General features: G+C 45.2%; 1 protein-coding gene across 3 annotated transcripts in view; it reads right to left on the reverse strand.

The window, feature by feature from the left end:
* The window catches only part of LOC101633667 (neuronal acetylcholine receptor subunit alpha-7), a 114,247-nt gene that overhangs the window by 42,907 nt on the left and 60,112 nt on the right, over nt 1-11,228 (reverse strand). For all 3 annotated transcript variants that reach the window (XR_001146056.1, XR_001146055.1, XM_004693075.2), the window contains exon 5: nt 2,433-2,512. Coding sequence is in view for 1 of the 3 variants with exons in the window: in XM_004693075.2 (XP_004693132.1) it covers nt 2,433-2,512 (80 nt within the window). In the remaining 2 variants the exon portion in view is untranslated. The remainder of the gene's footprint in view (nt 1-2,432; nt 2,513-11,228) is intronic.

Here is an 11,228-nt window from a genome sequence, read left to right on the forward strand (position 1 = left end):
TCTGTCTCTGGTGAAGCCTCTCACCGCCCCTGAGCCTATGGTCTGTACCCCAGTTCTGTATGCACAAATAAATAAATCTTTAAAAAAAAAAGGAAGCGAATCCTGCCATGTGTGGCAACATGTATGGACCATAAGGGCAGTGAAATAAGCCAGAAGACAAATACTATATGCTCTCATTCATTCATAGGCAGGACCTCTGGAGAAAGAAAAGTCAAGTTCGTGAAAACTGACATAGGATGATGGCGGTCAGGGAGTGAGGTGGCAGATTGGGGAGACACAGCCTTTTGTTGTAAATTGAATAACCCTGAGCATCCAGTGTGCATTCTGGTGAATACGGTTAGTGACACTGAACCATTTACCTGACGTTTTGTAAGAGAATGGATCTTTGATCTTCTCATTCAAACAATACTGTTTGGAAAAAATGCCTCCCTATGTTCATAGCAGCGTTATTCACACTAGCTGAGACATGGAGACAACCTAAATGGACAGATGACTGGAGAGAGGGCCTGGAGTAGATGCACTCAACAGAAAACAGCTCAGCTATATTAAAAAAAAAAAAAAAAAGCAAGAAATCTTTACTTTTGTGACCACAGGATGGAACGTGAGGTGATTATGCTAAACGCAATACATCAGGATGTGGAAGACAATTATCGATGGCTTCTCTCATGTGGAGTGTAAATAGCCAAAGCAAATGAACTAATGAATCACAGCAAAACAACTCTAAGTCAGACAGCTCCATCCTGCTCCCACCAATGCAGGTGCAAGCACTGTGTCTGCCTTGTCCTGACCAGGCTCAAGGGAAGAACAGAGGGTTAGGGGGGCTGCATGGGGGACAATCCCCCAGGGGCCACAGGGCACAGCGATGGAGCACTGGGGACTGTTGAGCCCATATAGCTTGGGGCCAGGGACGATGCTCCCTTAACTGAAAATAGCCCCAGCCTCCAAAGCAACCTGCGGTCCACTTTCTTCTACTTGACGGCTGCTGGGGTCACAGCCTCAGACAGTCCTCACCATGGCAGCTGCACCTCACCGGCCTGGTGAGAAAGAACGAGAAAGAACAGACCCTCCCCCAGCCCTGCTCTGCAAGGGGCCCAGTGAGAGGAGAGGCTGCTTGGTCTGGAGGAGGGAAGCAGCAAAGGGAGCATGCTGTAAGTTAGAAAATCTGAAAATTAGAAGTTCTTGAATCTATACAAACAGAGTTAGGAAGTATCTCCCCGTGATGGGTTCAATCACTCACTCGTTTTATCGACCAAGGGTCGGGCACTGGGGCTGGTTCTAAGGTGGGTAATTGGATTCTACCCACAGGATGTTTATTGTCCGCTGAAGAGGAAGAGCGTGTAAAGGACAAGCCAGCTTTGTGTGTGCTGGGAGGTGAGTCAGAAGCCTAGAGAACAGGAAAGACTGCTAGGGAGGTGCGTGTGTGTGTGTGCACATGTGTGCGTGAAGTGTGTGTGTTTGCACCTGTGTGTTTGGTCACATGCATGCATGTGTGTGATGAGTGTATGGGCGGCTGTGTTTTGTGTGTTGTGTATAATATATGTGTGTATTGTGTTGTGTGGTACATGTGTGTATTGTATGTGTGGTGTGTGTATATGTAGTTGGGTACATACTATATATCTATATACATGTGCGGTGTATGTGTGCGGGAAGTGGTGTGAGTATGGTGTGAGTGTGTGTGTGCGTGAAGACAGGGGTGGTGCAACTTATGTGAGAGCAAGAAATTAAAAATATAGTCACAGTGTGTTTGTCTGGGAAAGATAATGCTGGAAAAGTACTTAAAAATTATCTAAAAGATTTTTAAAAACCTGTCAACATCCAAATATCTCAAAACCAGAAAACCCAGATTTTCTAAACTGTGGGCAACTCACTGAGTGTCCCAGGGACCTGTGAGCCGACTGTGGTGACAGGCAGGCGGGAAGAGAGTCAGGACCAGGAGGCAGCTGACTACCAGCTGGTCAGGAGGAGGAGAGCAGCTCACTCAGGACCTCGTTGCTCAGGGACCCCCACTTCGAAACCACTCGATCTGGTTTCAGTCTGACACACAGGTGCTCTTTACACAGACCCAACAAGATCACCCCCAGCCGAACACATGGAGAGCGCACCTGCCAAGCCCCCCAGCCTCGTGGCAGGAGAAGGGCCCAAATATGGCTTTTGGGCTGCAAGGGTCAGCTGGAAACTGCCTGACCCAGGAGACTGGCGTCCATCATGCCTGGACTTTAAAAAGCAGGTGGACAATAAAACACGACACAGGGTGATACAGAAGCTCAAGTCATCACTCCAAGACCCGAGCAGGAGGTAGGCGGTGAGGCCACAGTCAGGAAGATGTGGGTGGGGACAGAGCCAGGGCGGCGGGGGAGCTCACAGACAGCCACTGCTGGCACGAGCACCTGCTCCAGTTCCCTGACGTGGGCGGGGGGCAGAGTACATCTTACCTGGGGGGAGGTACTGGCAGTGCCCAGAGGAGTTCACCAACACGTTGGTGTGGAACGTGGCGTCAAACCGCTCGTCGGCACTGGAAACAGGAAATGGATTTCATGAGCCCAGGGAGGCTTTCCTGGGGTCCTCACAGCAGGGTGGGGGCCCGGCAGCACCCCCCTTTGTGGCTGACCTGGGAAAGGTCAGGGTGGGGGGGCCCACATCCACCCCATTTCATAGGAACCGTACTTTTCCCATGGATATACAACACAGTTCTTCGTAAAAAGCAAGTCCAAAGACAATGTAGAACAGCAGCGGGTGAGACATCCTGGAGACGAGGGGTGGGTGGCAGTGCCCTGCCTTTCTGTCAGCAACATGAGGGTGGGTTTTGACCCACAGTCTTCAGAGCTCTAGCTATGCCTCCTGAATGGGGCCCAACCATTGGCCGTGCTTAACATGTCCACCTTGAAGGACTGAAGTGGCAGGTGCAAGACAGCAGAGCCAGAGGTCCTGGCGGCATGATCAGCGGTGACCCCCGGGAGGACAGAAGCAGGGTGAGGGCACCGCTTAGCTGCCTGTGTCCTGGGGTCCACCTCTGCTAGGCTTCAGAACCTTCTGGAACCAGCAGTTACCGACCTGAATAAGCAGGGGAGGAGTGAGGGGCAGACAACAGGAGCAAGAACAGCAGTGAAGACCAAGAGCTCTTATTAGCCGTGTCTTCTCTTTTCTGTATTCTGATGCTGTGACATCCAGGGATTCCGGACCCTGAAGGAGGAGTCTCCCTACCTCCACCCCCCAGCCTGGTTCCTAAAGACGACAAGTAATCCACTCATCAGCGCCCCTCTCCCAGGCAAACCAGCCAATACGGAGCCCACAGTCCAGCTTCCTCCCTGATCACCCCAGCACCAAACATGAGACAACCTGGCACCGCCCCTCTGCCCAGAGGCCTGGTCTTGTTCGAACTGGCCAGCGCTAGGCCTCCTGACCCTCTCTTGTCAGCTTCTCCCTGAGGACCCTCTTTGTCCTCACCCCTCTGCCCATGACTGGCCCCGGGGCTTCCCCAGTGGCCCTGAGGAGATGCACGTCATGTCTCCAGTTTCTGGGATCTCCAAGCAAGACAAACTTACTGCCTTGGTAGTCTGCATGTCTTACCATGTCTAGTCAAAGTAACTTCTGAGTACCCTGAAAACCCAGTCCTGAGTGTAAACAAAACATAAATGAAACTATAAAAGAAATTAGGCAGCCACTCCTAGGGCTAGCACCACAGAGGATAACGAGTCCCCCCATATTAGCCCTTAGGGGGCCAATAGTAGTGACTATGTAATGACCACCATCTTCTACAGAGGCTCTGGCAGCCTTATCTGTTCCTACTGTCCTCTCAGTGGAAAACTCAGAATGAGGAGATATCTGAGGACAGCCTTCAGCATGAGAGAGATGAAGATCTGAGAAGGCCAATGGAAGGAATGGAAAATCACTTCTTAAAAAAGTAATATCCTCACAAAAAGTTGAAAGGATATTACATTTAGAAAAACAAAGAGCAGTGTGGAAGTTAAAATATGATTGATGAAATGCACTTTTATAAGTGCATTCGTGTAAGAGGGTGGGAGGTTAGGTTGGTAAGAACCCTAGAGGTGATGCAGAAGCGGGGTGAAGCCCCTGGGAAACCTGCTTACAGAAGTGCCATCAGGACACACCAGGGTGAGTGAGAAGAAGAGAATGGCCAGAGAAACCAGCCACGTTTTCTAGAGCTGAAAGAAGTCATCTGCATATAAAGGCAAGGAAAGGCTTTTTCAGGAACAAGGAGGCCTCAGAGAGCTTTTCGCCCACGTATGTTCATGGACTTGGAGATCAGCTCCAGAAAAATGGGAGTGAATACTGAGGAGAAGTAAACTTTTGGACTAAAGCTAGAGATTGATGAGGTAGGTTTCCATACGGAACTGGGCAGACAGCTAAGGAAAGGGTGGGTCTGTATCACTACCAGATATTTGGGATTTCTGAGGAGAATGAAAAGCCATGGAGAAAAGAAATCACCTGCTAGAAAACAAGATGGATTAAAAGAAACAAAAAAAGGCAGTCTCCAGGAACAAAAACTATATAAGGAAGGCCTCCTTTGAACTTTAGACAAACATGTGATGAAACTTCAAGAAAGGAGGGAGAGAAAGGATCTAGTCACAACTGGCAGTCCTTTTGGGGTGAAAAAAAGGCACATTCACCCTCTCGGTCCCAAGCCCAGGCAGAGAGAGACAGGGAAGGAGGTAGGTCAAGGCATAACCCTCCTCTACTTGAACACGATCTGTACCCAACTAGCTCCCTGAGTCACATTATCAACAGGAACCGGGCAAAAGTATCTGAAGTATCACAAATTCACTTTGGATTTTACTGTGATTTTCAAACGAGGTCCTCTGGAGTCTGAGATTCTGAGGCTGTGCTTAGAGGTGTCTGCAAATGTTGATTCCAGTACTTTAAAATGTTAGCAAGAGTTCAACACACTCAATCACTGTTTACAAACTTGTGCTTTGCAGAGCAGACCAGTGGATGATCATCACATTTTATATTTAACTCCCTCTTGGGTGGAAGTTAAACAAACATTATCATGAGTGTGAATATATTTGAACTTCTTGGAAATGAGTCACCATATGTGATTTCATTTCCACCTTGTTCTTTTAAAACAACAACCCCCCCCCAAAAAAAAAAAAATATTTGGGCTTACAACCCAGCACAGAATTTGCACCTGCTCTCACACAGGTGCCACCAGAGTGGCACCAACAACAGAAAGGGTGACATCAGACATGGCCGGGGGTGCACAGCTCTGCTTATTTTGTGCTTGAGTTTCTTCTTGCCTGCTTTTTACATTAATAATCAAAATTGTGCACATCTGTGAGATCAGTGACTCAATCCTGAAAAGGAAACAAAAAATCCTCCTGGTCTTTCTTCCACGAATTTGGATCAATTTATTTGAAGAGACTCTGGAGATCACAAGGAAAATGGTTAAAAACAAGATAAAAACCTGTTACCATTAGCAACGGCTTACCTTTGTGACTCGGTGATTTCTGAATTGGGTTCAACCAAAACAGAATATTGAGATAAATGGAACTGTAAACACTGCCAGCTTTATCAAAATTCAAATCTTAATATTCATTATGGTACTTTCCTATTGGCAAATTGAATTTATAAGGAAATAACATAAAAGTAAACTCTTGTAATACATGTGTGCTCATCTTACCTTATCTGGCATGGCTATTAGTGCTAGAGATAAGGTTTGTTGGGGTAAGGGCCCAGCTGCTAAAAATAGTCCTCTAAGTCACAGGATCGAGTCCCTGGCCCCTGGAAACACCCGCAGCTAAAACCACTGCCAGGACCCAGGAGTTGGCAGCGTCAGGGTGGGTGGTGTCCAGCAGGGCTCAGTGGACAGTGACCCTGAAGCCACATGACCCTGCGGCCACATGACAATGCATCCTGCCAGTGGTAGGCTCGGCCAGAACCTGGCATGCTGGGTCTGCACAGGACTCATGCTCTGCTTCTCCCAGCTGTGTTGGGCATTTGAAAATTTCAGCAGTGAACAGTTTAGTGAGAGTCAAGAATATGCTTTAACTACTGGCCAACAGAATCACCCCAGAAGTCTTGAGGACAGCCCCATGGCCCCTTCATTGCCTTCCAGACAGAGCTCCTCTCTCTCAGCCAAACAGCAAGTTCTGGTCCCACCACAGTTGGGGTGACAAGGGCAAGTGGCTACTGGACACTGAAAAGTGGCCATGGAGGGCATTTAACCCAGATATTCAGGGTGCAGGCCTGGCATCCTCAGCGGGATGACCAGGAGGAGGTGGCACTAAACATGCGCTGATGCGTGGAAGGGGAGGGGTGTCCCCAGCACAGGACACGGTCTGTCCACATGCCTGGAGGTAAGCCGGGGCGAGGTGTGGTTTCCCTAGGCCATGCGGTGAGTGAGATGTCGGCCCAAGCAGTAAGAGGGACTTGGAGGCAAGTGGAAGGCAGTGTGGTCAGGGTGTGGTGCAAGAGCGGTCAGGCCCCGGCTCTCCTGGGATTAGGCAGAGACAGCACGGGCAGACACTGCTCACCGGAGGCAGGTGAATCCTGAGGGCCTGTCTGGGCCCTTCCTCACCCTCTGCCTCATCCCCTGGGCTCCTGCAGTGCCGGATCCCGCCTCTGACTATGCTCAGCTCAATGCAGCTTCTTGCTCAACTGATGCTGCAGCACTGACCCCCAGCTCTGAGCATGGAGGGGTGCACCCTTAAACCAGGCAGGGAAGGGTAAGCATCTCTCAGAGATGAAGTCATCTCACCCCAGAAACTGGCTGTCAGAACCTGAGAGAAAAGCACAGGGTAGGATTGGCTGAAGCCTTTAAAAGCAGCATTGACACCAGAAAAAAAAATCATATAATGTTTTCTAAGTATGGAAAGAAAACAGCTGCCAGTCTACATGCTGTCCTCAACTAAGCTATGCTTCACACGAGAATCAAACACAGGACATACTCAGAAAAAGCAGACTAAAGGAGTTTACTATGCAGAGCTAAGCTATCAGAAAGAAACTACTAGAATACTAGAATTAAATCTAAGAAATGCCAAAGTGAATGAGCTGAGTTATATTTATGTCTGCGGAAACTCAATATTGTGGAAGTGTCAGTTCCAAAGCTGAGACACCCCCGCCAGCACAGCCGCCCACCTGGTGAGCTCCACGCCCAGGTAATGTGAAGAATCAGAACAAAAATCCAGGTAGAGTTTGCTTTTGCACAGGATACTATGCATGGGCTCATAGGATTCTAATTAAGGTCTGCCATGAAATCAGTCCCATTTCCTCTGAGCTCACATTGTCCTTGAACGGAGCACAGAGGGGGAAGAGCAGAAGAAATGAAAATGATCTTCATTGTTCTCAGCACAACAAAGAAAATGATAATTAGGTGGCCGGGGAGAGAGGCCAGCTCACACTCCCTTGCCAGGTCCAATGCGTGAAATCAATCCGCTGTGCATCACTGGCGGGCTCAAGGGGTGATGGTGTCTACGTCACAATTAAGAAATTAGAAATTGGAAGAAGAAAGTCAATGAGAAAGAAAGAAGCCCGTTGAGCTCAAAGGACAGTGGATCTGTGATGCCATTATTTAAAATCTCTGAAGAAGGGAGGGTGAGGGCACCCCGCCACACCATGCAGTTGTAAAGACATTCCTGAGAGAAGGTGGACTTAGATTTTGCAGGTAGGGGAAGGCTGTTTAGAACCGATGAATGCTGTTTCGAAGTCCGTGTAGAAGGAAAGAATGTTTAGAAGGAGAGTTCCAGTCCCCGTTCTGGATATTTTGTTACTTCAAAAGCCTCTTCTAAAGCACTGACCAAATGGGACCAGTCACCATGTATGAGCCAGAGGAGACGAGTTTATGGTCATTTTGGCTGGAGGCCTCGAAAAGCAGGTGCATGGACAGCAGCAGGAAGCTTCCAGAAGAATCCACACACCAGCCTTTCTTTACCCTCTGATTTCCATGCTTGTAAATTGCTCTATAACAGTTGGTATAACATCAGGTGGATTGTAAGAGCATTGGAAGTAACACAGGTGGATGCTAACACAATGTATTAAGTCTTGGGCTTCCTGTTTTCACCGAGTTAAGCCATTGCCCCTGACCAAGTACAGCATCATCTTCATCTCCACAACATACTGAAAATATTGGTACTTGGCAGGGCAAGCCCCCCAACCCCTCAAATTTGTGCACTAAAAACAATTGTCCTCATCAATCTGGACTTTTGTTCACCACTGAGAAATCTAAGGCCCACAGAACGTCCACAAGGACTTCACTGAACATGGGTGAGTTCACATTAACTTTCTAGACTAATCTGGGAAAAACTGACCCTTCCACAATATTGAGTTTCCGCAGACATAAATATAACTCAGCTCATTCACTTTGGCATTTCTTAGATTTAATTCTCGTATTCTGGTAGTTTCTTTCTGGTAGCTTAGTTCTGCATAGTAAACTCCTTTAGTCTGTTTTTTTCTGAGTATGTCCTGTGTTTGATTCTCGTGATAAGCATAGCTTAGCTGAGGACAGAATGTAGACTGGCAACTGTTTTCTTTCCATATTTAGAAAACATTATATGATTTTTTTCTGGTGTCTATGCTGCTTCTAAAGGCTTCAGCCAATCCCGCTGTCATCCCTGTGAGTGAGCCAACATTTGTCCTCCATTGCTTCTAGGTTTTTTTAGCTGCGGGTGCTCCGTAGATTCCAGCAAAGTTTGTCAAGGAGCTCATTTATTCTTATCTATTTTTCCTTAGACTCGTGTCTTCTGAACCCAAGGATTTATGCTTTTCATCAATATTAATAAATCCTCAGCCATTCTTTATAACATGACTCCTGCAGAGAAAAAAGTAAATGCTGTATTTCAGTGGGAAAATCTGTAATACAGACCTGAGTTAGCTACTCCCGACTTGTGCTGTGTTTGGGCTACTTTGCAGCTCTTTGTAAGTTACAGGCAATCGATGGATAGATTATATGTTGTCTGGTAGCAATTTAACTGGTGGTGATTTGACTTCCTGCATCTTGTAGATAAACAAGTTTTGTGTCCGCTCACAGTTTGTCTTGCTGTTCCTTTATCCATATAAATTTATCCTGATTTGACTTCTTTGAACTGGCTTTAACATCTGTCTGATTCCCTCATGTCGTATGAATGAAATAAATTATGTGTTTATGATATAAGTGACATATAACATGTGTAAATGTAAGGTATACAATGTGTTGACTTGATACATCTATACATTGCATGCAATTATAGAATTAGTTAATACATTATCATGTCATATAAATATGTGTTAACCTTTACTGTAATTTAGATAATATAAATACATAATAATTTTAAAATACTTAAGCACAACTAAGAATAGAATGCAAGAAAATAGCTAACATTCTTTTCATGGTGACAATAATTAAGACATATTCTTTTTCAAGTTTGATGTTTATGATACACTACTGTCTTGTGTTCTCTGTCTATATCTCACAAAGTGGTGATTTTATCTTTCTTGGGAAAATAGTCTTTAAGCAGCTCTTCCACATTTTTTTTCCTATTGTTTGCTTCTAGAATAATTGCATTTGCTGTTTTTTTTTTATTTGAACCCACACTTGAGAGAAAACTACTCAATACTTCACAGACAGAAGTTCATGGTCTGTGCTGGTTGGGATTCCAAAACTATTTTCTGCCTGACCTTGGACACATTGTATTGTTTTATTATTTGAAAAATGGAAACAATAATAATATCATCCTGAAAACAGTGTTAATATGTGCAAAGCATCTTGGACCAGGACCTGGTGTTTAGAAGCACCAAAGAAGGATGAGATTATTATTGCTAAAAGCTCTTTTTTCATATTTTCCACCTATTTAGGCTGTTGTGTTTCATCTAGAAAATTTCCTTGACTTTTCAACTGTGCTTAACCTGACATATGATGCTTCCATTGAATTGTTTATTGTGATTATATTTCTTATTTCTATTAACCGTCCTAATTATCTTTCAGAATAATGTTTTAAAGAAGTTAGCTATTTTCTTGTATTCTCTATTCTTAGTTATGCTTAAGTATTAAAATTATTATTTATTTATATTATCAAATTACAAATAGGCTTTTTGCTGGGCTTGTTGATGTTGGCTCAAAGTGGGTTTATATGTTTTATAATTTTAATTTATTATTCATCTTTGGCAGAATTTCTGCATTTTGTTTTTATTCATTTTGAGCCTCTATCTTACTTTTTATACCACTTCATTCCTGAGAGAGTTTTCATCTGTAACACTTTCTGTAAAATCTGATGAAGGGAAACCCAGAAGAGAGTTTAAGAGGAGCATGCAGTAAAATACCAGTGGAAGAAGCTGGTGAGTGAGCGGAGGGACATGGAAGGCAGAAGTGCAGACTCCAGCCTTCCCTTGTGGCCTCGCAACCCTGACTCCTGGGCCCTCTTGCAGTCTTTTGCCACATTGCAAAAACTCATGGATCAGAGATTTACAATCCTTGGAGCTTAGGCAGCAAATACTGAAGATTTCTGAGAGGACAGAGGGGTATAAAGCTTCCATTTCTCAGCCCACAAAGACAGCCCTGTGCCCCTGGTTATAACACAGAGACTCCCCCTAGCACAAACTACAAAAGTCAAGATTTTTCTTTACCTGTCTTCTCTGAAAAGTAGACACTTTTATAGACTAACCTCTCAATGAGGGGTCAGCATTTCAAGGGTGTCTTGTAGAGAGAGACATACACAGAGTTCAACAGAACAGAACAGAGAACCCCAGAGTTGGATAGACCTCCACAAATATGCCAAATTACTTTTGACATAGGTGTTAAGCAATTCAAAGGAGGAATATAACCTTTTCAATAATTGGAGCTGAAACATTTGGAAAAGCAAAGGCAAAAGGATGAAAATTGATTTAAGCCTCATATTATACAATAATTAACAATAAAGAACTCAAATGAATCACAGACTTAAATGTCAATCATAAAACCAAATAACTTACAAGGAAACAGAATAAAGTTTTTGGAACTCCAGTCTAGACTGAGTTCTGTAACTTGACATCAAAAACACAATCCATCAAATTAAAATTTGATTAACACAATTTCAATAAAGTGAAAAAATGACCCAACTTTCCTTCTGTGAAAACCTCTGTTAAGAATATGTAAGGCGGCCCTCCCTGGTGGCGCAGTGGGTTAAAGCATTGCACTGAAAAGCTAAAGCCGCTTCCGCATGAGTTCGATTCCCGCCTGCCCAGGAGGTGACCACATGGCGTGGCAGACCTCTCCTGACCCGCCCGCTGCTCCCCTCAGCAGTGTCTTGGTCGAGCTGCCT

Source organism: Condylura cristata, unplaced genomic scaffold (genome assembly GCF_000260355.1).
Source record: "Condylura cristata isolate star-nosed mole 26May11 unplaced genomic scaffold, ConCri1.0 scaffold00035, whole genome shotgun sequence".
NCBI classification, from domain to species: domain Eukaryota; kingdom Metazoa; phylum Chordata; class Mammalia; order Eulipotyphla; family Talpidae; genus Condylura; species Condylura cristata.